Raw genomic sequence first — 25770 nt, forward strand, 5'->3', positions numbered from 1 at the left:
AGCTGAGGGGCCCCCAGGGCAAATATGTTTATTTACAAAATGCACACATCCTCCTTCCCAGCATGCACTGCCTGGGGAGAGGGCAGAGTCAGAGCCTCACACACCTGAGACCACAGAGACAGCAGGAGGGGCAGGGCCGGGGTGGGGCCAGGGCAGGGCTGGAGGCTACCCTGGCCCCACCCCCCAAGCCATACCCAGCAAGTGGGTGGGGAATGGAGGAGCAGTACCCCTTCTCCACATCATGACCGCATATCCAGTCGGTTCATGTACTCCTGCAAGGCCTTCAGGCGTGCGTCTATTTCGGCCATGTCAGCCGCCTGGTGGTCCGAGCTGTACTCTGTGAGAGCAGGTGGGGGTATGGGGGGCTGTGAGGGTCCTGAAGCCCCAGGGAGTTCCTGGGCCCAATATAACACTGCCCCCACTACCATTCCAACGGGTCCTGGGGCCGGGAGAGGGGATGTGGAGTCCCAGGCTCACCTTTGATGGGGACCCAGCCCCCAGAGTTGGCCAGAGATTTCTGATGGTGGCTGCGTTCCACGGGGGTGGACTTCTGGTGATGGGGAAGGTAGGAAAGGGGGTCAGCCACCATCCCTCTATTCCTGTCCCCCTAAATCCCACTGGAAATCCTGAGCCTAAGGACCTTGGGGAAAAATAAGGCCTGACATCTACTGGGTATTCATTATATGCAAAATAACCTCCTAATGTCCTCACAGAGCCCTCCTCACCTCACATGTGAGGTGATGCCATTACCATCCCTGGTTAACTGATAAACAAAAACTAAGGTACAGAGAGGCTAAAGAACTGCCTTGAATCATACAGCTGGTAAGAGGAGGAGTCAGGTTTCAAGACCTGACGTGAGAAGCCAAAGCCCTGAAGAGCATCACGTGCCCCTCATTATTCCTTCTCCAATCTAATGCTCTCAAAACATGCTGTTCCCAGGCCAGGTGCGCTGGCCCAGCCTGTAACTCCAGTACTGTGGGAGGCTACGGATGGCTTGAGGCCAGGAGTTCCAGACCAGCCTGGGCAACATAAAGAGACAATACTATCCCCTTATCCTGTCTCAACCTCACCCTCCCCCGCAAAAAAAGCCTAGTCCCAGCTACTCCGTAGGAGTGGGGTCTCTCCAGCCCAGGAGTTAAAGGCTGCTGTGAGCTACAATTGCCCCACTGCACCCCAGCCTGAAGGACAGAGCGAGAGCCACTCTTACACAAAAGAAGCCCCTGTTGCACAGGCATTCAGAGTCGCCTCTGCCCCTGATCCCCAGGAAGGAATCACAGCAAATGAGGACAGCTGTGTTCCAGTGGCTTATGTTACCCCTTCTACTCACCGTATTGGACCCACTCCAGGGCGTTGGGCCGGGAGGCTTCCCACGGCGGCGGTGACCCCTGAGAAAAAGAAGTAACCAAGGACCAGTGGTGCGCAGGCTCTAGTATTCCCACCTCCCCGACCTTTGTGGTTTCAAGGCCCCCAGGCTCCATCACCCAATTTCCCTGAAGAAGACTGTTTATAGTCTCTCCAGAAACCCTTTTGAGGTGATCCTTTTCCCATGTCCAACTTTTACCCTCTGGAGAGCGACTCAGAGAAATCCTCCAAATCGCTGCAGGAGCTGGCAGACGAGCAGCGGCTGCGGAAACTATCCACTAGAGGGAGACGGAGGGCGTGAGCTCTGGCCCTCGCTGGCCCCGCCCAGGGCTTCCCAGGCCCTCCCAGCCCGCCCAGCCCCGCCCATCCCCGCCCCTCCCGGCCCGCCGGCCCCGCCCAGTGCCTCCCACCCCCGCGCAGTTCCGCCTAGCCCTGCGGCCCCGAGCTCCAGGCCGGTTACCTGAGGAGCTGCGGTTTCGGGAGCGGTTAGGGGCGTCCCCTCGGCCAGTCACGACAGCAGGGGGCCGTGTCTGGCGAGACCAGGAGACAGACGGACCGTCCCCGCTTCCCCCACTGCCTAATCGGTTCCGCTGCTGCTGCCTAGGAAAAAAGAAAGGAGATGCTGGCCTGTACGCCACCTCCTGCGGGCAAGGATGTCGCTGCGCCCCAAAAGGTCACAGCCACGCCGGCGACCGCCCAAGGTGACGAGCCTAGGCGCGGAAAGCATGCAGAAACACAGACGAGGAGGTGGGACGGACGGAAGGCACAGCAGGCGGAGCAGGCAAAGCAGGCGGGGTATCCGGCGAGAAGCGAGCAGGTGGAAGGAGATGGGGACTGATGGTGGCGTGGAGAGATGAGCGCCCGGGAGCGGGCAAGGGCCAGGGACAGGGGCAGGTGAGGGAGGAAGCGGCACTGACTTCATCTTGATCTCTCTCTGCTTCCTTTCCTTGGCTTTCACAAAGGCCGTGGGGTCGAAGCGGAGCGCGCGACCACCTAGGACGACGTGGGAGAGGAGGCGGCTGGGTCCTGCGACGGGCCTTGGCAGCGCCAGTGGTCCCCTCCCCACCGCAGGGCAGGGGCACAGACCTGTGGGTGAGGGCGAGGGGCGCGCAGGGCGGCCCCGACCCCGGCTTCCGCGGCCGCTCTCCCGGGATGAGGAGCGCGCAGCGCCGCGGCCTCGCGACGTGGAGCGCTCCCGGGACGATGAGGCCCGGTCCTCCCGCGCCGGGGACGGCTGCACCGGCGGAGTCCGCCTCCTGAGACCACAGGGGCAGCTGTCAGCTTCCCACCCGCCCCGACAAACTCAATCTCGAGACTCTTACCCGACTGCACCTTCTCCGAACCCTCAGGCCTACCCCATCAGCTCCTAGACGTGCACTCCTGGGCCCACTACGCCCCCGATATCCTCCCCCTAGACCACACCCAAACTCCTAAAACACCCCTCTGTCATTTCCCTACATCCTTTCAACACACCTCCTTCACCAGACCCTTCTTTCCGGAGTCTTCCATAACTCCCCGGAAACCCTTCCCAATTTTCCACCACCCACCCCATAAATGCCAGCAGACCTCACCCTGATCCCACCTGCTGCGCCGCACCCTTTCGCACCTGGAGACCCTAGGGCCCGATCCCTTTCCCAGTCCCTCCTGAACGCCACCCCAAGCCTGCGCATCTCCTCACAGCCCGGGTCCACCTTCTAACCACCGCACCCGAATCCCGTCTGGACTCCAGATGGGTTCCGCTAAGCCCCTCCTCCCCTTCAGCCCCGCCCCCTCCACCCTACCTGGCCCCACCCCACCTCCCTCACGCCCCGCCTTCTCACGCTCCACCCCCTCTCGGCCCCGCCCATCCGCCCTAGAGCACCGCAGGCCTAGCCGCTCACCCCCTCTTGTACAATGCCAGCTCGCTGGTCAGCGTCTTCAGCCGGGCGCGCAGGCTCCGCTCCGATGCCTTCGCCTCCTCGAGCTGCCGGGAGGGGAGAGGGGCGCGGAGGTCCAGGCTGAGGCCGAGGTCCACGTCTCGCTGGCCGCTCCCGGGCCCCCGATGCTCACCTCCTTGGCCAGACGGCGACAATCCTGGCCGCGACGGCCGGCCACCCTGTGCCCGAGCCCGCGCTCCTGCCGCAGCTCCAGCTCCAACCCGCGCACCAGCCCGCGCAGCGCCTCGGCCTCCTGGCGAGCCGCGCGCCCGGCCAGCGCCTCCTCGCGCGATCGGCCCAGCTGCACCTCCAGCTCCCGCTTCTCGGACGCCAGGTGCGACACCCTGGGGAAGACGGGGAGAGAGCGCTGGAGAGAGAGGCATGGCCCCATTCCCACTACTCCATGGGGGTGGGACGCCTCATCATTTCACCTCCCCGGAAGGGGGAACAGGGCTCCATCACTCTCAACTGCCCCCATGGGGAGGGGCAGGCTCCTATTATCTCCCCTATCGACGTGTGAGGAGGGATGTGGTCACATCACCCCCATCTACCCCACAAAGAAGACATGACCCCACCACGCACAGGACGCACACACACTCCTCCCCTGGTGCGGGTGAAGGAGTGGGAACACAGCCATGTGAGTTCCAATTCTAAACGATTTCATCAATCTGTCCACACCCTGAAAGCCTAGCACTGCCTCCCTCCTCCTCCCACCTTGCCAGGCCAGTCTCCCAGTCACGAAATCCTCTGCAATACACATTTGATCAGGTAACTACCACGCTCAAAACCCTTCCTTAAGGAAGTGTATACACAAGGCTATTATTCATTGCAGCACAATCTGTAATAGCAAAAGAGTAGAAATAACCAAAATGTACGTCAAAACAGAACTAACTGAATTTCTAATACATCTACTCAATTGAGTCGCACAAAACTATAAAGAGGAAAGTAGAGGATCTCTACGTCCTGTCACCGAGTGACTGCTGTGACACAGTATGGTGCAGACAGTATGTTCAGAATGTCCCTTTTTGTAAAAGAAAGGAGAATTATAAATTACATGTTTATATTTTCAAAATTATATAATAGAATAAACCAAAATCTATGGGGGAAAAGGATTATTTATGGGGAAGGGGGAAATGAACAGAAATTGGACCTCTCTGGCTGGACAAAGTGGCTCATGCCTGTAATCTCAGCATTTTGGGAGGCCAAGGCAGGTGGATCACTTGAAGCCAGGAGTTCAAGACCAACCTGGCCAACATGACGAAACCCCGTCTCTACTAAAAATACAAAAATTAGCCTGATGTAGTGTCACATGCCTGTGATCCCAGCTACTCAGGAGGTTGAGGAATGAGAATCACTTGAACTCAGAAGGCAGAGTGTGCAGTGAGCTGAGATTGTGCCACTGCCGTCCAGCCTGGGAGACAAAGCAAGACCATATCTCAAAAAAATAAAGTCAGAAGTAAAGATAATTTTAAAAAAAAATTTTTTTTAAGAAATTGGACCTCTCTGAATGTACCCTCTTTTTCAGTTTTGACTTTGGAACTATAAAAATATTTTATATTAATTAATTAAATTTTAACAAATGCCATCCCAAAAATTTTAAAAGACACTGGCCCAAACAGACCTGACTCTATATCAAAGTTGGTGGCACACTGGAGAATTATAGGAGGTAACTAAAACACATCATTTGAGCAAGTGGGATATAGCCTAAGGCCAAAAAGAACTATGAGGAAATCTTTTTTTTCTTTTTTGAGATGGAGTCTTGCTCTGTCACCCAGGCTGGAGTGCAGTGGCACCATCTCAGCTCACTGCAACTTCTGCCTCCCGGGTTCAAGCAATTCTCCTGCCTCAGCCTCCCGAGTAGCTGGGATTACAGGTGCCCACCACCACCCCCGACTAATTTTTGTATTTTTAGTAGAGAAGGGGTTTCACCATGTTGGCCAGAATGGTCTCAAACTCCTGACCTCAGGTGATCCACGTGCCTCAGTCTCCCAGTGTGCTTGGATTACAGGCATGAGTCACTGCACCTGGCCCTGGAAATCGTAAACTTCATTCAAAATTCAATTATTAGTAATTACACTGGTATTGTTTAAGATAAAGCAAATAAATATGTTATTATCCCTAGAAACTAAAATTTTCATCACAAGAAAAGACATATAAGTAGGTCAGGTGTGGTGGTTCACACTTGTAATTCCAGCACTTTGGGAGGCCAAGGCAGACAGATAGCTTGAGCCTAAGAGCCTTTGACACCTGCCTGGGCAAATCCCCATCTCTACAAAACTTAGCTTGTGGCCAGGCACAGTGGCTCACGCCTGTTATCCCAGCACTTTGGGAGGCCGAGGCAGGCAGATCACCTGAGGTCAGAAGTTCAAGACCAGCCTGGACAATATGGTGAAACCCCCTCTCTACTAAAAATACAAAAAAAACATTAGCCGGGTCTGGTGGCGAGCACCTGTAATCCCAGCTACTCAGGAGGCTGAGGCAGGAGATCGCTTGAACCCAGGAGGCAGAGGGCAGAGGTTGCAGTGAGCTGACATGGTGCCATTGCACTACAGCTTGGATGACAGAACAAGACTTCGTCTCCAAAAAAAAAAAAAAAAAAAAAATTAGCTTGGCATGGTGCCATGTGCCTGTAGTCCCAGCTACTGGGGAGGCTGAGGCAGGAAGGTTATTTGAACTCAGGAGTCTGAGGTGACAGTGAGCCGTGACTGCACTACTGTACTACTTGCACTCCAGCCTGGGTGATAGGGTGAGACTCTCTCTCTTAAAAAAAAAAAAAAAAAAAAAAAAAAATTAAATTAAATTAAGTGCAAAAAGAGATACAACTAAATTATATCATTTAGGGATGCGTAGTTCCGCTGGCAAAACCATAAGCAAATCAAATGAGTGAGATTAGGTGCATTTGGGAGCATGGTTAGAGCAAGAGGGTCTCTCCTGGAAAAAGACATGCAGAGGCTACGGGAAAATGACTACTTTCATTTTTTTTTTTTTTTCTTTCAGACAGAGTCTGCCTCTGTCACACCAAGCTGATCGCAGCTCACTGCAACCTTGAACCTGGGTTCAAGTGATTCTCCCGTCTCAACCTCCCGCGTAGCTAGGGCTACAGGCATGCACACTCTGCCCAGCTAAATTTTTGTATTTTTAGTAGAGACAGGGTTTCACCATGTTGGCCAGGCTAGTCTCAAACTCCTGACCTTAGGTGATCCGCCCACCTCGGCCTCCCAAAGTGCTGGGATTACAGGCGTGAGCCACCACGCCCGGCCTGGATTTCTTAACCTGGGTAGTTGTTACATGGGCGCTGACTTTGTGATAATTTGTGAAACTGTACATTTATATTTTATACTCTTTGGGGCGTATTATATTTCACAACAGGAAAGTTAAGTAGTGAAGTAGTGGGACTCTTGGGCAGGACGGAGGGGTCCCATCCCAGAGATTCAGGTGTAAATGTGTGTGTCTGGAGGAGTCAGGGACTGCCCTGGAATTCCTCACTGCTCACAGAATTTTTAAAAACAGAAAAATAGGCCGAGCGCGGTGGCTCACGCCTGTAATTCCAACACTTTAGGAGGCCAAGACAGGTGGATCACTTGAGGTCGGGAGTTCGAGATCAGCCTGGCCAACACGGTGAAACCCCGTCTCTACTAAAAATACAAAAATTAGCTGGGTGTGGTGGCACAGGCCTGTAATCCCAGCTACTCGGGAGGCTGAGGCAGGAAAATTGCCTGAACCCAGGAGACAGAGGTTGCAGTGAGCCGAGATCATGCCACTGCACTCCAGCCTGGGTGACAGAGCGAGACTCGGTCTCAAAAAAATAAAAAGAGGCTGGGCACGGTGGCTCAAGCCTGTAATCCCAGCACTTTGGGAGGCCGAGACGGGTAGATCACGAGGTCAGGAGATCGAGACCATCCTGGCTAACACGGTGAAACCCCGTCTCTACTAAAAAATACAAAAAACTAGCTGGGCGAGGTGGCGGGCGCCTGTAGTCCCAGCTACTCGGGAGGCTGAGGCAGGAGAATGGCGTAAACCTGGGAGGCGGAGCTTGCAGTGAGCTGAGATCCGGCCACTGCACTCTAGCCTGGGTGACAGAGTGAGACTCCGTCTCAAAAAATAAAAATAAAAATAAAAATAAATGGTGAATCTACAGGGCAGCCAGGGCGCTGGTATTTTTCAAAGCTCCCGGGCAATTTGAGTGCATATCCAGAATGAACCATTGCACTGGCTGAAAGGTGGAAGAGAACTTTATAAAAGAGGGAGCCAGCTCTCAACAGCTGAAACCATCAGTCTCAACACCACCAAAGGAGGCATCTTGCCAAAACCTACCCGACATGTGATTAAACCTATATAGGGTTAGCCACCACTTCACTGCAAGTACCGGGGACAGAGGAGGACATGAAACACATCATGGCGATATAATCAGCAAAATCTATTTTTCATTTTTCCATCTGAGTATGCTTGCTAGGGAAAATTTGAGCAAAATCCAGACTGCAAAACTCTACAGGACAAATAACCTGATGTCTTCCACAAATAAGTAGCATGGTGAGGGGGATATAAATTAAAAGAGATTTAAGAAATACATCAGCCAAGCTCAGTGGCTCATGCCTGTAATCCCAGCACTTTGGGGGGCTGAGGCAGGTGGATGGCTTGAATTCAGGAGTTCAAGACCAGCCTGGACAACATGGGCAAACCCTGTCTCTATTAAAAAATATATGTATATATGAAAATTAGCTGGGCATGATGGCATGTGCCTGTAGTCCCATCTACTCAGGAGGCTGAGGTGGGAGAATCGCTTGAGCCCAGGAAGTCAAGGATACAGCGAGCCAAGATCATACCACCACACTCCAGCCTGGGCAACAGAGCAAGACTGGAAAAAAAAAAGAAAAGAAAGACCTCGACAAACTGCAATGTGCAGCCATATTTAGATACAGGACGAATTCAAACCACTTGCAAAAAAGACACTTGAGAGGTGATCAGAGAAGTGTAAGTGTGAACGCATATGCAATGGGTTTCAGATGACATGATGGAATTTTTGTTAATGTTGTTGGATGTGATGACAGCACTTATATCCTTGTATGTTAAAGATACACACTGAAGCTTTTACAGAGGAGATATGAAGACTGGGATTTGCTACAGGGCAGGGGGTGGCAGTACCTCAAACAAGATGGGCAAACGTGGGTAACTGTTGAAGCTAGGGGACAAGTACGTGCAAATTATACTACTGTTTACTTTTGTGGTGCTTGGAATTTTTCCTAATAAATCCTTCTTAAAATCTGTGGTTCCCCACACTCTCCAAAAAGGAGCTTTCCTTTCTATTCGGCCCCTACCCACCTGACTTCTCCCTTCCTCACCTCCTGCCTCCCTCTCCCACAGGCTCCAGCCAGATGCAGTTCTCACCTCCCAGAACCTTCTCTCCTTCTTCTCCTGGCAAAAACCACTCCACTCATCCAGGAAGCCTACCTGCCCCTGACGTTCTCCGCTCTCCCAGCCCTCTGTACCTTTCTGTCCTAGCACCAACCCTGGCAGACCTGGCATGTAAAGGAGTGTCCGTTTCCCATGTGGATCCCACCTTTCTGGGGGCAGAGCCTCCACCTGTCTGGTTCACTGCACAGGACCCCAGGCTGCATGGCCGGGCATACTGCATTCAACTCTATTCCACTTGTTAACAAGCTGGGTGGCCCTGGGCAGTTTCACTTCACACCTCTGAGCCTCAGGCCATCTTTTCTCATCTGTGAAGAGGGACGATAATAAGAATGCCAGCCTGTTAGGCTGTAAGAATCTGTTCACAGTGCTTAAACCATGTCTAGCATAATAAACATTAACCAGTGTCAGGCAGTGTGCCTGGCACAGCATGAACTCCATAAATGTTGGCTGAATGAAGGAATAAATCTCAGAACCTTTCCAAACTCCCTAATTCCTGGCTGGGAAGAGGAAGAGAAGCCACTGAGCACCGTTGGGATCTCAAGGCTTCTGTGGTTGGTTCCAAAGGGTGGAGGGCGCCACCTTGTGGCCATCTTGGGAAACACACATCCAGAAACACAAACCTAGAAACACACACACACCACCTGAGACAGAGAGCGTGCGCGCGCGCGCGCGCACACACACACACACACACACACACACACACACACAGCCTGAGAGCAGATCCTTAGGATAAATTCTGGCCTCCCTACCACACACACACACACACATCCTGAAAGCAGATCCTGAGGATAAATTCTGGCCTCCCAACTACACACACACACACACACACACACACACACACACACAGCCTGAGAGCAGATCCTGAGGATAAATTCTGGCCTCCCCACTGAGGCCTTCCTCGGCCCAGCAGTACACAGGTGAGCTCCTCCGAAGACCCGCGGGGTTCCCCAGCCCTGTGAGCTCCCATAAGGACTGGTCTTCCCGGTCAGCACTTAGAGCTCTGTCCTGGGCTTGCAGCCACAAACACTGCAAACAGCTGGGAAAACTACAGAGGCTCGGCGCTGGCTGCCTGGATCTAAGGTCCAGCCTAGCCATATTACCCACTGTGTGACCTGCACCAAGGTCCCTAACTTCCCTGGGCCTCCGTCAAATGGTGGTAATAGCAGTGCCTACCTTATAGGGCGGCTGTGAGGATAAAATGAATTCAATCATAAAGCACAGAGCAGCCCTGGCATACAGTTAAATGTTCAATAATCATTAATTACTGGTGTTATTATTACTAAAAATATTATTAGTCCACAATGAGCCAGGCCTCTCCCCGGTAGCGATCAAGCCCTAGATTCATCTCCCCAACAGAACCGAGCACATGGCAGGCATGAATACATAGGCCAAAAGCCTTCGCTTCTTTCACTTCATTCATTCCCTTGTTCTCACCGCATTCCCATCTAGCACAAGGACTTTGCCCAGGCTGTTCCCTCTGCCTGCAACACCTCCCCAGCCCCTGTGCCTGACCCATCCCACACCCCAGTGGAGTCCTGTGACAGCCTCGCATGGCACAGGCTCCCTTTCCTGCCCCAGGCATCTCCATCTGTAATGATATACTCAGGTGGTTATATACTTAGCACCCATCTCCCCCAGGGCTGGGCACCACGTGAGTGGCAGGGAGGGAGCTAGCACAGAAGGGGCACCCTGTGAAGGTGGATTCACCTACACAGAGCTCGACCTCCCCACACCCCTGCACATGCTGCTCCCTTTGCCAAGAACACCCCTCCCATTCCAGGCAGGGTCAGGTCCCCCACCCACTCTGAGCCTTCACTGTCTGCAAACACATCTGCCTCCATCCCTGGACTGACAGTCCCAGGAGGGCAGTGCCAAGGTAGACTTGGTCACCGCTATGTCCCCAGCACCACCCAACACAAAGGTACAGAAGAGGGGCTCAGAGGCCACGCACAGTGGCTCATGCCTGTAATCCCAGCACTTTGGGAGGCCACCGCGGGCAGATCACTTGAGGCCAGGAGTTTGAGATCAGCCTGACCAACAGGGCAAAACCCCTTCTCTACTAAAAATACAAAAATTAGCCGGACATGGTGGCGCGTGCCTGTAATCCCAGCTATTTGGGAGGCTGAGGCAGGAGAATGCCTTGAACCCAGGAGGAGGAAGCTGCAGTGAGCCAAGATCGCACCACGGCACTCTAGTCTGGGCAACAGAGTAAGACTCTGTCTCAGAAAAAAATGAATAAATACATGGTGGGCAAAGGACAGTCATCCGCCCCACAGGGCCAGGCATGGGCCCTGCAGTGCATGATGGGAGGGCTCCAGGGCTCCCACCCGCCCCAGTTGCCCACCCCTCCGAGACTCACTGCTCCCGTAGGCGCCAGATCTCACTCTCCCGGGTGTCCCGAGTGTTCTGGCCGTCCAGCCCTTGCAGGCGGCCCAGTTCCTCCTTCAGTGACCGGATGATGCCCTGCAGAACCACGGGGTCTGGCTTGCCCTGGTACGGGAGGGGCAGCGGGTAGTGAATCCTGAGGAGGGGGGATTAGAACCATGGCATCTCAGAGGCCAAGAATGCACCTGAGGGTAAACACCAGCCTCTAAGAGCCACAGAATGCAAAAACACACAATTCCAAAAACTGCACCATCCTAGGGGCTTATGAGCACATCCTCAAGGCCCCTTCCTGTCCCCAGACCCCTTGTTCCAGTCACCACCTCTGAAAGTCTCTTATATAACAATTTGGAAACCACTGGGATTGGCAGCGCTGGTGTAGTCTGGGGGAACTTCCTTGTCGCACACTGCTGATGAAGGGAATGCTGGTATCATGTTACTTGCAGCCAAACACAATCCTAATTCAGATGCCACAGTGGGGGATTCTGGTTGGCCTGGCCTGGGTGACCCTGGCTTGGCTGGGAAAAGGTGGGCCATTGTGATTAACAGCCTCATGAGATGCTATTCACAGAGGATTGGTAACTTCCCACTAAGAAATCCAGTGGTTACCAACACATGGGGCAGACACAGTCACCCAGCTACACAACTGCCATTCCCAACTCCCTTGCTGCCTCCCCCTATAAAGGCTAGAAAGCCAGATATTCATTTTCCCAGCATCCCTTGCATGTGACCACTTCTGGTCACATATTACAGGAAATCTGTTGGGAGTCTTCTGGGAACACGTTTCTTTTCCTGATAAAAACAGCAGATGCAATTAATAAACTCAGCCCTGTCCCTCTTCTTCCTGCCTTGATATAGATGTAATGTCTGGAGGATCCAGCAGCTATTTTGTGGCCATGAAGAGATAAAGATGAAGTCAAAAGGCCAAGCCGGGCGCGGTGGCTCATGCCTGTAATCCCAGTGCTTTTGAGAGGCTGAGGCGGGAGGATCACTTAAGGCCAGGAGTTCGAGACCAGCCTGAGCAACATGATGAAACCCCGTCTCTACTAAAAATACAAAAATTGGCCGGGCGCGGTGGCTCACGCCTGTAATCCCAGCACTTTGGGAGGTGGAGGCGGGTGGATCACGAGGTCAGAAGATCGAGACCATCCTGGATAACATGGTGAAACCCCATCTCTACTAAAAATACAAAAATTTAGCTGGGCGTCGTGGTGGGTGCCTGTAGTCCCAGCTACTTGGGAGGCTGAGGCAGGAGAATGGCATGAACCCAGGAGGCAGAGCTTGCAGTGAGCCGAGATCGCACCACTGCACTCCAGCCTGGGTGACCCAGTGAGACACCGTCTCAAAAAAAAAAAAAAGCCAACACATTAACGATGGTAAGAGGGGAAAAAAAAAAAAAAAGGAAGAGCTTGAGTCCCTAGTGAACTGTTGCACAGGTGGCAGCCACCTACCTAGACATCTCGTTATGCGATGCATTGTTTGTTTAGGATACTGGTGATGGTTATTCTGCTACTTGTAGCCAAACACAATACTAAATGATACAAATCCCAACAGGTGAGATTCCCAAGGCCAGGCTTAACTGATGTCACCTTGCCTGGGTGCCAGGACTTCCTAAGATCCACCCACACGCTCTCCCACCCCGCCCACCAGCCTGGCCCTGAAGCCAGTCCCTTCTCCCCACCTGTCAAACTCCACAGAGTAGATGAGGATCAGGTAGCGCTTGGAGTTGAGCTGGGCCGATCTGGGGGCCAAGGAGCCTGGGCGGCCCCCCATCTTGCGGTTCCGCAGGGACTCCAGGTCTGTGTAGGTCAGCAGGTCCAGGGTGACTGACTCACTACTCTGTCAGGAGAGGAGAGGAGGAGCTGCCATGGCACCCGCCACCACCACACTGAGGGCACCTAGCACACACCTGGGCCACAGCCCTTCCTGTTTTCTAGGCGGGCTAGCATTTCCTACGAGAAGGCTGGTGATCAACATGGCCCCGTCCCAGGGCAGACACAAGGACTTCATCGAAGGGAGAAACCAGAAAGAACCTAAATGCTTAACCACAGAGAACAGCTTAGACCTGTGACTCTCCGAGTGCTGTCTCCAGATCCCTGGGGGGGTCCCCGAGACCCTTTCGGGGATGTCCACTGAGGTCAAAGCTACTTTCATAATAATACAAAGATGTCATTTGTCTTTGGCACTGTGTTGACATGTGTGCAAATGGTACAAAAGCAATGGTGGGAAAAACTGCTGGTGCCTTAGCAGAAACCAAGCCCCTGGCACCGAATGGCACTGGAGGTTACTGTATCTCCCCAGTCTCAGCGGGGGGCTGGGCAAGAGAAATAAACAAGTAAATAAGCAAATCAACCATAAAACACAGGAAATGAAACATCGGAATGTTCTCGATGAAGCAGTAAAAATTATTAATTTTATTGAATCCAGCTCCTAGAGGACACATCTCTTTATTATGTTGTGCAAGAAAATGGGAAGTACACATCAAGTACTTCTGTGCACGCCAAAGTATGACGATGGTCTCAGGAAAAAGCGATTCTGCATCTGAGTTTTGAGCTAAATTAGCCGTTTTTCATGGAACACTATTTTTACTTGAAAAAAAAAAAAAACACTAACAGACAAAACTATGGTTATTTAGACTTCGGCTATCTGGCAGACATTTTCTCAAAAATGAACAAAGTGAGCCTGTCACTTCAAGAGAAACAGCTAACAGAATGTCTTGCCAATAACAAAATTCAAGCTTTCCACTTAAAATTAGAATTTTGGAAAACCTGTATCTTCCACTGGGTGTTTGATAGCTTCTTGGTGTTCACAGACTTTTCTGGGGAGATTGGTGAGGATATTAACAAATGTGACTTCTGGATACTATATAAGGCAATGTGTCAACATTTGAAAAATCTGCACAACTTAGTGAACCAAGATTTTCCAAATGACCAATGCATGATGTTACAAAGTCATCCACAGGTAAAAAAAGATCCATGCAAAATGCAAGATAAGTCTTGCATTTTATGTAACAATACAAAAAGTTCACTGATGAGGATGCAGATTCCACATTGCAACTAACCTTCAAGAAACTATCGCTTGTCCCAGGCTAGGCGCGGTGGCTCACACCTGTAATCCCAGCACTTTGGGAGGTCGAGGCAAGTGGATCACTTGAGGCCACGAAGTCAAGACCAGCCTGGCCAAGATGGCAAAACCCCGTCTCTACTAAAAATACAAAATTAGCTGGGCATGATGGCACATGCCTGTAATTCCAGCTACTTGGGAGGCTGAAGTACAAGAATTGCTTGAACCTGGGAGGCAGAGGTTGCAATGAGCCACTATCGTGCCACTGCACTCAAGCCTGGGTGACAGAAACGGTGTCTCAAAAAAATAAATAAATAAATACAAAAATTAGCCGAGCATGGTGGGCACGCCTATAGTCCCAGCTACTTGGGAGGCTGAGGCATGAGAATCACTTGAATCCAGGAGGCGGAGGTTGTAGTGAGCTAAGACTGTGCCACTGAGCCTGGGCAACCGAGAAAAACTCTGCCTCAAAAAAAAAAGAAAAAGAAAGAAAGAAAAAAGATATCTAAATACCACTCAATCCTGTCACTCTAAGTTCTAACCTTCTTTTTTTCCCCCGATTATTACTTTTAGGCTGGGCACAGTGGTTCATGTCTGTAATTGCAACACTTTGGGAGGCCAAGGTGGGAGGATCACCTGATGTCAGGAGTTCCAGACCAGCCTAGTCAACATGGTGAAACCCCATCTCTACTAAAAATACAACAAATTAGCCAGGCATGAGGCAGGCGCCTGTAATCCCAGCTACTCAGGAGGCTGAGGCAGGAGAATCACTTGAACCTGGGAGGCGGAGGTTGCAGTGAACTCAGATCCCACCACTGCACTCCAGCCTGGGCAACAAGAGCGAGACTCCATCTCAAAAGAACAAATAAACAAACAAACAAAAACAAGCAGGTTGCAGAATACCTTGGAAAATAGATAAACTATATATAATTACAGGTCTGCAAATACATACACACACACACACATACATACACACATGTATTTGGAAACAAATAGAGACACGGAGAAATGGCTGGAGTGATTTTCACCAAAATATTAACAGAAGCGAGTATTAGGGATGGAGTGATTTTTACTTTCTTCTTTGTATTTCTCTGTGACCTGAATTTTCTACATGAGAATAACTATCATTAAATTCAAAATGAACCATTTACATTTGGCAAAAGAAGAAAACGATCGCCCTCTTCCCACAATGAAAGAAGAGGTAGAGGGTCTGACACACATCAGTTGGGCATCAACCCCCCAGGAACCTGGAAGACAGAACCCCCCTCCCACCTGCACCCACCAACCGGGGCCCTACCTGAGTGAGGGCTGACTCCAGCATATGACAGAAGATGTTGAATTGTTTGAAGTTCCCTGTCTTGTGAGTCAAATCTTCAATGACTGGGTGGGGAGAAAAGTCTCTCCTGAGGTCTGACGGCTTGCCCAGCCCCAGGGTAACGCATCTAAGCTCTCCAACTCTACTCAACTCCAGTGTCTCTGGCTTGAACACCAAGCCCTACATCCCTCCCCACACTGGGGAGCTTCTGGAGCTAAATTCTGCTCTCTGGTGGGTTTTATAACCACATAGAAGAGGCGGGTGGGCAGGATTCAGGGTGGCCTCATCTTCTGGGAGAAGCTGATCCCAGGAGAGGAAAAGTGAGCCCACCCCAGGCAGGCACACTCACAGCCAGCATCGAACTCGCCCCGCCACTGGTCAGCCGTCATCCGGTCCTCCACCTCCAGCTCCAGCACCTGCCCAGAAACCATCACCCGCACAGCATGCTCCACACCCCGGAAGACGTAGTCCACCTGCAGGCCGGCCGGCTGGTCCATGGTCAAGGTTGCTGGAGAAGCGGATGAGAAAGAAACCCAGAGGAGCTGAGAGCCCAGGCTCATGAGTTGGAAGGCCAGGCCTCATATCCTGGCTCCATCATTTACCAGCTGTGGCATCCTGGGAAAGTGAATTCACCTCTCTGTGCCTCAGTTTCCTCATCTGGAAAATGGGTATAACCACGGCACCAACCTCGTGGTCTTGTTGTGAGGATTACACTGGGCAATATGTATAAAAGCACTTGGTACTGTGACCTGCAGGCTGCTGTGTCCAATACATGCTGGATACTAGAAATACATGATTGCCAAGCCAGGCGCGGTGGCTGACACCTGGTATCCCAGCACTTTGGGAGGCTGAGGCAGGAGGATCGCTTGAGCTCAAGAGTTCAAGACCAGCCTGGGCAATGTGGTAAAATCCCATCTCTACTAAAAATACAAAAAGATTGCCAGGTGTGGTGATGTGTGCCTGTGGTCCCAGCTACTTGGGAGGCTGGAGGCAGAGGTTGCAGTGAGCTGTGATCTTGCCACTGCACTCCAGTCTGGGTGACAGAGTGAGACCCCAACTCAGTTAAGAAAAGAAAGAAAAGAAATAAAGAAATACATGATGTAATCCCAGCACTTTGGGAGGCCGAGACAGGCGGATCACGAGGTCAGGAGATCGAGACCATCCTGGCTAACACGGTGAAACCCCGTCTCTACTAAAAATACAAAAAACTAGCCGGGCGAGGTGGCGGGCGCCTGTAGTCCCAGCTACTCCGGAGGCTGAGGCAGGAGAATGGCGTGAACCTGGGAGGCGGAGCTTGCAGTGAGCTGAGATCCGGCCACTGCAGTCCAGCCCGGGCTACAGAGCAAGACTCCGTCTCAAAAAAAAAAAAAAAAAAAAAAGAAATACATGATTGCCAACAAAAGAATCATGATTAATATTAGTATTACTTTATTGTCTTATAATCACTATATATTTATTATTCATTCATTCATTCATTCACTCAGCAAACATTTGTGGAGAAAAGTCAAGCTGGAAAGAGGGATGGGGGTATTGGAGTAGGATGAGCCAAGCTTTTAAAAGGGGGTCAGAGCAGGCCAGGTGCAGTGGCTCACGTCTGTAATCCCAGTACTTTGGGAGGCCAAGGCGGGTGGATCATGAGGTCAGGAGTTCCAGACCAGCCTGGTCAACAACGATGAAACCCCATCTCTACTAAAAATACAAAAAAAATTAGCCAGGTGTGGTGCCCCATGCCTGTAATCCCAGCTACTCCGGAGGCTGAGGCAGGAGAATCGCTTGAAGTCAGGAGGCGAAGGTTGCAGTGAGCCGAGATCGTGCCACTGCACTCCAGCCTGAATACAGAGAGACTCCATCCCAAAAAGTAAAATAAAATAAAGTTTAATATCAGAAAATATAATATTGTGAGGCAAAAAAACATGATCCCTGAAACTCCAGGTAAGGGATTTTTAACCTTTTTAGAGTCCTTGAGCCTTTGAGAATCTAATGAAATTTCTGAGCCTTCCGCAGATAAATGAATAGTCCCACAACCTTTTGCAAGTTCATTTCAGGGGCTCCCAAATTACCACCCGCCAGGCCCATCCATAGATCTCTTTTCTCAGAGGCCCAAGGGCAATGGCCTGGGCCCTAGATATCCTGACAGACACCTCTCTCTAGATCACAGCTCTTAACTTCATTTGGGAGAAGAGTGCTTTGGAAGGGCTGATGAATTCGGGGACCCCCTTCCCCTGGAAAATTCACACTCTGGCAATTGTGCTTTCATTCTCTGGTGGTTCATAAGTCCAGGTTAATAATTTCTATCTCGGCCGGGTGCGGTGGCTCCCAGCACTTTTGTGAGGCCAAGGGGGGCGGATCATTTGAGGTCAGGAGCTTGAGACCGGCCTCGCCAACATGGTGAAACCTCGTCTCTACTAAAAATACAAAAATTAGCTGGGCGTAGTGGCAGGCACCTGTAATCCCAGCTACTCGGGAGGCTGAGACGGGAGAATCGCTTGAACCCATGAGGCGGAGGTTGCTGCACGCCGTCGTGCCCTTGCACTCCAGCCTGGGTGACAGAGCAAGATTCTGTCTCAGAAAAAAAAACAAATAAATAAAAAATAATAATCTCGATCTCGCTGCGAACAAATTGCTGCACATTTCAACATATCCCACATCCCCTGATCCCAATGCAGTGAGTGGCAGAGCTGGCCCCGCCCCACTGGGTGTCCTAAACCCCGCCCATCAACCGACCCCCCACGGCTCCCAGAACCAATCAGCGGCGACGCCACCGGGTTACCAAGGCGTAGGAGGCACCCACGCAACTGAACACCTGAGGAGCCGCACAGCATCACCGCCCCCACTCGTGGTCCCCAACTCCCGGGAGGAGACCGCACAGAGGAAGGGGGCGCGCCACACCGCATCCCCGCCGCCAACTCCCGCTTCGCCACTGCCCGGCAGAAACTCCCCATATCCACCCCGCGAAGACCAGCCCCTTTGGCATCCCACTGCCTTATCCTTAGCCTCCACCCCGCCCTCACCCCAGACATTGAGCCCCCGAATACTCTGCCTAAACTCAATTCCCCTTGCACACTTACACCTCTCTCACCTCCACAAACTTCACCCGCTGCCCGGCCCCATCCCCTCCTCTAGGCATATCCTAAGCGCTCAGTAACTGCTGATGGAATAAATCCCACACCCGTGCCCGCTCCACACGGCCTCCTTGACCCCAGCTGCCCGTTACTTGTCCCCCAGATGGCCACGGAATTCTGGGCTCCCCCTCCCTCTTCTCTGCAGAACCTCCCACTCCGCATATTACAGCCCAACCCTCATGCTACATTCCCCAGAAACCAGCCCCATCTCTCCCGTCCAAAGCCCCTTCATTCCATCCTGCTCTCCCAGATTTGGGGGCAGGGAGGCAGCCGCACTCTCCTCCAGCCAACCACGGTCTCCTAGGGCTCCCGCATATTGAACTTCAATGCACCCCGTTATTCCACCTGCATTCTTCCCGCATATTTGCTCAAGGTTCTGCTCCACACACCCCACTTTCAGCCTGTATTCCATCACCCCCATATTTCACCTGGATTCTGTTCCCTCCCAAATTGCTTGTAACCCCACCCCCCACCCCCACTCCACCCACACACACATTTTCCACTTCTCTTCCCTTTGGAGAGCCCTCTCTGAACAACCCCTCCTCCCCACTGACCCCACCACCACCGCCACTTCTAGGATTCCCCGGACCCTGAGCCCCCTCTCCCCTCCCGCCGCTGACCCTGTCCCTCTACCTGCATCCTCCGTCCTTGCTTCGGAGTGACCAGTGGCTCATCCTGGTGGCTGATTTCATTCCAGTCCTGAGCCTCTCCCAGCTCCTCTTCTCAGCCTCTGCCTCCTTCCTGACCTCACGCATCCCAGCGGTGCCTTCGAGGCCCCGCCCTCACCAACCCATGACGTCACCACCCCATCTCTGCGAACACTGTGCGGCTGCCCCCCAGGCCCCATCCTGGCCCACACACCTGACCCAGTTCTCGGGCCTCATGACATCAGGGCGCCGGCACACTTAAACTCAGTGTTTCAGCCCCCATTTCTCTCCCTCTCATCATTCACTAGGATGACCCCTTTCCTCTCCAGTGTTACATCACCACCCCTGGCTCCACCTTCCAAATGGCTCTCCCCAGATAGCTCACAGATTTCACAGCTCTAACCCCGGGGCCGGAGCTGAAAACTCTCCACGCTGCACTCACCAAAGACAAATTTACATCACTACCTCCCATACCAGACATGGGCAAATCACTGCCCTTGGCAGCCCCCACCTAATGGCTGTTTCCCCACACTCTGCAGCTCCCCACCACCACCAACACATATTCCAGCCCAGCCATACCCTAGCTGGGCTCTCCCCTGCAGCAGACCTCCGCCCCACATTCACACACGTGGCCTTGCCTGGATGACCCCCTTCCCGATCCCATTCTGACCTCACCTCCCCACCACGTGGGTGAATTGAGGCTGGATAGAACTCCCCCTTCACTGCCCCAGAATACAGACCAAAGCCTTCCACATTGTCCCCATGGAATGTAGAGACAGAAAAGCCCTCTGGGAAACCAAGCAATGAAATCTCTACAGTGTACACTGCGGCACCACAGTTCCCCCTGGGGCATCCAGACTCCCTCTCCCTCTGTCTCTCAAAGGCGTTTTGCCTTAGATAAGAACCATGCACACTTACTAACCCAATGAAATGACTCACCCTAAATTCTGCTCTCTGCTGGGTATTATGACCATCCCCATTATACAGAGGATAAAACTGAGGCTTGTCTAGGATCCCACAAAGGAGGACAGAAACATTCGCCCTCCTTCCCCTTACCCAGCTGCCCTTCCCTGACCACCTCCTGTTTCCTCCCAGAACTAACCCAAATGCGGCCTCACACCTTAAGCATAGCACATGCTGCACGCTGGGTACTTCTGGGTTCAGATTCCAGCTGCCTTTATCCTTCGTGTGTCCTCGGGCAAAGCGCTTGCCCTCTCTGGGTCTTCCCCCATCAGTAAAGTAGGAATAATAAGAGCTCCTACCTTACAGGGTTGCTGTGGAATTAAATTATTTAATGTATATAAGGTGCTTCAAACAGTGTCTGGCACTCCCTGGTACCATCTGCGTGATCTGTTGATTATCTGACAGACCAGGAGCCAGTGAGGGCAGAGCCATTTTAATCCATCTTGTATCTTCAGGGACTGCTTGTGAATTTAATGGGAGATGCCAGGAAATGGGGTTCTAGGCACTGGGGATACAGCCAAGGTTTTCTCCCCTCAGCTCATTCCCTGTCCTCCTCCAGGTCTCAGCTCCAGTCCCCTCTCCTGCACTGCAGGAAGCCCTCCCTAACTCCCAGCCTGGGTCAGGAGGTGTCTCCATCACCACGGTGGCCCCAGCAAACTCCAAACCAGCTAACAGTGCTTCTCACAGTGATAGCCAGGGAACAGAATCTTTACCACAAGTGCTTCTGAAAATGCAGCTTCCTAGGTCGGGTCCCAACCATACACAAGCAGAAACCCTGGGGGTGGGCCCAGGAATCTGCATTTCCTCCAAATTCCTTCAGACACTAAAGGTTCCTTCTGCCCTTGGGTGCCACCATCTGTCCAGTTTATTCCCCCACCTCTGACCCCACCACCCCACATAGGACCCTCCTAGTTCAGCAACCCTGCCCCATACCACAGGGAGACCCCGAAGGATGGTGAGGATGGTACAGGAGAAGCAACACTTTTTAAACACCATGTGCTCCTCCAGGTGCCAGGTTCCATATTCACATGGAGTCAGACACACTAGTGGGGAGGTCCAAAAACCCCAGTGGATATAAACCAACAATAATTGATGTGAGGGCCAGGCGCGGTGGCTCATGCCTGTAATCCCAACATTTTGGGAGGCTGAGAAGGGCAGATCACTTGAGGTCAGGAGTTTGAAACCAGTCTGACCAAGATAGTGAAACGGCATCTTTACTAAAATTACAAAAAATAGCCAGGCATGGTGGTGTACACCTGTAGTTCCACCTACTTGGGAGGCTGAAACAGGAGAATCACTTGAACCTGGGAAGTGTAGGTTGAGTGAGCTGAGATGGTGCCACTGCACTCCAGCCTGGGTGACAGAGGGAGACTCCATCTCAAAAAATAACAATAAGCTGGGTGCGGTGGCTCACGCCTGCAATGCCAGCACTTTGGGAGGCCGAGACGGGCGGATCATGAGGTCAGGAGATCAAGACCATCCTGGCTAACACGGTGAAACCCCGTCTCTACTAAAAATACAAAACATTAGCCGGGCATGGTGGCAGGTGCCTGTCGTCCCAGCTACTCAGGAGGGTGAAGCAGGAGAATGGTGTGAACCTGGGAGGCAGAGCTTGCAGTGAGCTGAGATCACACCACTGCACTCCAACCTGGGCGACAGAGTGAGACTCCATCTCAAAAAAAAAAAAATAAGTAGTAGTAATAATAATAATAATAATAATAATAGGCCCAGTGCTGTGGCTCACGCCTGTAATCCCAGCACTTTAGGAGGCTGAGCTGGGCGGATCAACTGAGGTCAGGAGTTCAAGACCACCCTGGCCAATGTGGCAAAATCCCATCTCTACTAAAAATGTAAAAATGAGCTGGGCATGGTGGCGCACACCTGTAATCCCAGCCAGTTGGGAGGCTGAGGCAGGAGAATCACTTGAACCCAGGAAGTGGTGGCTACCGTGAGCTGAGACTGCGCCACTGCACTCGAGCCTGGGTGACCGAGCAAGAGCCTGTCTCAAAAATAATACTCATAATAATCTATGTCAGGTAGTTGTGTTATGAACAAAAATAAAACCAAGTGAGGGGCCACACGGTGACAGGAGTTATTTTAGCTTGAGTAGTCAGCAAATGCCTGGCTGTGAAGCTGACATCTGAACAGAGACCTGAAAGACGTGTGGGAGAAGCCACGCAGACACCTGAGAAGACCTGATTCAGAAGGAGAGGACAGCGAGTACAAAGGCCCTGAGGTGGCAGTGCGTTCGGGGACAGCGAGTACAAAGGCCCTGAGATGGCAATGTGTTCATTATGTTCAAAGGACAGCAAGGAGGCCGGGATGGTTGCAGCAGAGTGAGCCAGGGGACTGAGAGAGGTGATGGGAGTTGAGGGGAGGGAGGAGGAGGAAACCAATAGGTCGGGGCCTCGTGGATATGGTGAAGACTTCTGCAGTGTAAGGTGGGAGCCAGGACAGGATTTGAAAGGAGGAGCAACCTGATCTGACTTCTGTTCTACTAGGATCCCCCTAACAGTGAGAGGCAGGGAGCCCACCTGGAAGGCCACTGCAACAGACCAGATAAGAGCAGGGGACAACTTAGGCCAGAGTGGTAGCAAAGGAGCTGGTGAGGCGTGGTTGGATTCTGGATGTGTTTTGAAAACAGAGCTAATGCGATCTGCTAGACCATATATAAGTGAGACAAAAGGGAGGAATGAAGAACACTCCAAGCTAGGCGGGCACCATGGCTCACACCTGTAATCCCAACACTGTGGGAGGCTGAGGCGAGTGGATTGCCTGAGGTCAGGAGTTTGAGACCAGCCCAGCCAACTCAGTGAAACCCCTTATCTACCAAAAATACAAACAATTGGCGGGCGCCTGTAATTCCCTTGAACCCGGGAGGCGGAGGCTGCAGTGAGCCGAGATCGCGCCATTGCACTCCAGCCTGGGCAACAAGAGCAAAACTCTGTCTCAAAACAAAGAGAACGCTCCAAGCTTCTTGATCTTAGTACCTGGCAGGATGAATGTGCCATCAACTGGGTTTGGAGGTTGAAAGGAAGAAACCTCAAGTTTGGTTTGGGACAAGTTTATGTCTGAATGTCAGATGAACTTCCAAATAGAGAAGAGTCGGCCACGATATGAGTCTGGAGTTCAGGGCAGAGATCCAGGCTGGAAATACACAGCTGGGAGTTCTCATTAGATAAAGAGGGTGAAGCTAGCCAATGGTATAGAAAGAGATGAGGTCATTCTACCGATGATGAAGCTGAGGCACAGAAGGGTTAAACAACTCGCCCAAAGCCACAGATCAGTGGCAGAGCCAGGATTCAAATTCGGGATTCAACTCGACGCCACAGCCCACACTCTTAACCATCAGTAGAGTAAGTTTAAGAGTTAATTCACCTAAAACACTTGGCAGGTGCACAGCATGTAGTAAACGCCACAGGCATAATAGGGCTTCATATCTCTTTAAAGTACATCCTTATCCCTGGAGGTCTCCTTCCCTCCCTTCCTCAATATTGCTTCTTCCCACGACTTTCACCCAAATCAAAGCTTGTAAATCACAGTGCGCTGTAATGACCCCCTGCCTTAAAACCTCCTACTAAATCGCCACGCTGCATTTCAAGGGCATCTGTATATTCTACCATCTGCTGTCTCCTGCTTTACAACTCTCCCCATTGAAGACCCTCCTGCGATACACAGATCACCCCCAACTCACACGCTGCGCTCAGTCTCACAACACCTCAATCAGGCACCTACCCTTGTTAAAGGGCACCCTCCCTCCTGATTCCGACAAGGCCGGGTCAGCTGCCCACCGCAGGCCACTCTCCCCGGAGAGAACCCCCTCCCCTCCCCCCAAGACCTCCACCATGGCCCGCGCACCCGCCACTCCGGCTGCCTCTCACCTTCTCCACTGGCAACCCTCCTCGCGAGCGGTTCAACTGACGAAGCTCCAGCCCCGCCCCAGGATCCTGCGTTCTCGCTTCTGATTGGTCATGGCTTACAAGCAGCCAAGTTTCCATTAGCCAAAAGAGACACCCGTCACTCTGTCCCGCCCCAGAGGAGAACCCGCCCTCCAAAGCTTCCAATTGGCTAACTTGGAAGAGGCGTTCCGAACCATTTTGAGGGAAGCACCTACCGTCGGGCTCTTCTCTAATCACTACTGGTTAATAATGTTGCCAGTCATACAAAAGGGTTGTTCCCCAGAGTGGAAGGGAAAGAATCCCGGAAGCAGCCCCTTGGCTCCGCTTATTACCGGCTAAGGGAGGGTAGGCCGCGCCCACGTGGTGGGGAGGGCCTGGAAGGGAGAACCCGGTGTGCATGCGCCTGGGGAGATAGTGGCCGCGGCTCCGGAAACTGGGGAGTGGTCTCAGCATAAAGACAGGTTGAGATTTGTCATCGCTCGGTGCATTCCAAACCTGCACTAAGCATTTTGCAGGCCTTGGCTTGCTTAAACTTTATAATTAGCCCTGCAGAGTTGTTATGATTTCCATTTTACCACTAAGAAAACTGTCTCAGAGGGGTACAGCCACTAGCCCGGGATCACTCGGCTTTTGAACGACCCATATTTTAAACCAATTAGTCATGAACTGGAAGGATCCAGCTAAAGGAACTGAGCGCGGGGATGGGGGAGGAGAGACCTCTTTAAGAAAAGAAAACAAAGTTTAAAGAAAAAAAAAAAATACTGTATGACATGAAAGTTTACTTAGAATATGAAATAATAACAAATTACATATTTAAAAGAGCCAAATACCACAAACATTGCAAAATCCCAAAGGATAACGTAATGTTTTTATTAATTTTCTGCCTGACACACCTCTGTGACGTTTCCTACTTTTTCAGCTGCATGTTTCACAATATCCTTGTCTACAAAGAAAAAGTAAGTTATCTTTCCTCTAGCGTGGTTGATGGAACTTTTTAAAAATTCATTATAATTTAGAACAAGTTTCAGCTTCACAAATCAGTATTGGTGATGTTATCTAAATCTTTTGCAAATCTAGAAAAACTTTTGACCTGGCGCGGTGGCTCACGCCTGTAATCCCAGCACTTTGGGATTTGCCGCGGCAGGTGAATCACGAGGTCAGGAGTTCGAGACCAGCCTGACCAACATGGTGAAACCCTGTCTCTACTAAAAATACAAAAAAATTAGCTGAGTGCAGTGGCGAACGCCTGTAATCCCAGCTACTCAGGAGACTGAGGCAGGAGAATCGCTTGAACTCGGGAGTCGGAGGTTGCAGTAAGCCAAGATCGTGCCACTGCACGCCAGCCTGGGCAACAAAATGAGATGCCATCTCAAAAAAAAAAAAAAAAAAGAAAGAAAAGAAAAAGGAAAACTTTCATAAAGTTTCGTTCATATATTAACTATGTTTTGGAAAATGTTTCCATAGACTAACTTCTGCCTCAATCCTTTCAATTTTTTGTTTGTTGGTTTGTTGGTTTGTTTAGACAGGGTCTCGCTTCATTGCCGGGCTGGAGGGCCGTGGGATGTTCATGGCTTACTGCAGCCTTTAACTCCTGAGCTGAAGTGATCCTCCTGCCTTACCCTCCCAGGTAGCTGGTACTACAGGCACACGCCATCAAGTCTGGCTAATTTTTTTTTTAATTTGTTTTTA

At 51.7% G+C, this 25770-nt stretch overlaps 1 protein-coding gene across 4 annotated transcripts; it reads right to left on the reverse strand.

The window, feature by feature from the left end:
- Positions 1-3: 3 nt before the first annotated feature.
- CCDC61 (coiled-coil domain containing 61) lies at positions 4-24131 on the reverse strand. Of its 4 annotated transcripts, none has more exons than XM_007997274.3 (14): positions 24064-24131; positions 15800-15958; positions 15433-15515; positions 12754-12911; positions 11050-11211; positions 3412-3622; positions 3243-3325; positions 2449-2618; positions 2280-2355; positions 1823-1962; positions 1562-1640; positions 1328-1385; positions 478-550; positions 4-337 (listed from the first exon to the last, which is right to left on the reverse strand). In XM_007997274.3, the coding sequence occupies exons 2-14, from the start codon at positions 15945-15947 to the stop codon at positions 240-242; spliced, it is 1539 nt and encodes a 512-aa protein (XP_007995465.3). In that variant the 5' UTR covers positions 15948-15958; positions 24064-24131; the 3' UTR covers positions 4-239. The 4 variants fall into 4 exon arrangements, with proteins under 4 accessions (XP_007995465.3, XP_037847787.2, XP_007995463.3 ...); XM_037991859.2 differs by lacking the exon at positions 24064-24131 and adding an exon at positions 24041-24057; XM_007997272.3 differs by lacking the exon at positions 24064-24131 and adding an exon at positions 23918-23981.
- Between the last annotated feature and the right edge of the window lie 1639 nt (positions 24132-25770).

Source organism: Chlorocebus sabaeus, chromosome 6 (assembly GCF_047675955.1).
Source record: "Chlorocebus sabaeus isolate Y175 chromosome 6, mChlSab1.0.hap1, whole genome shotgun sequence".
In the NCBI taxonomy this organism is placed as follows: domain Eukaryota; kingdom Metazoa; phylum Chordata; class Mammalia; order Primates; family Cercopithecidae; genus Chlorocebus; species Chlorocebus sabaeus.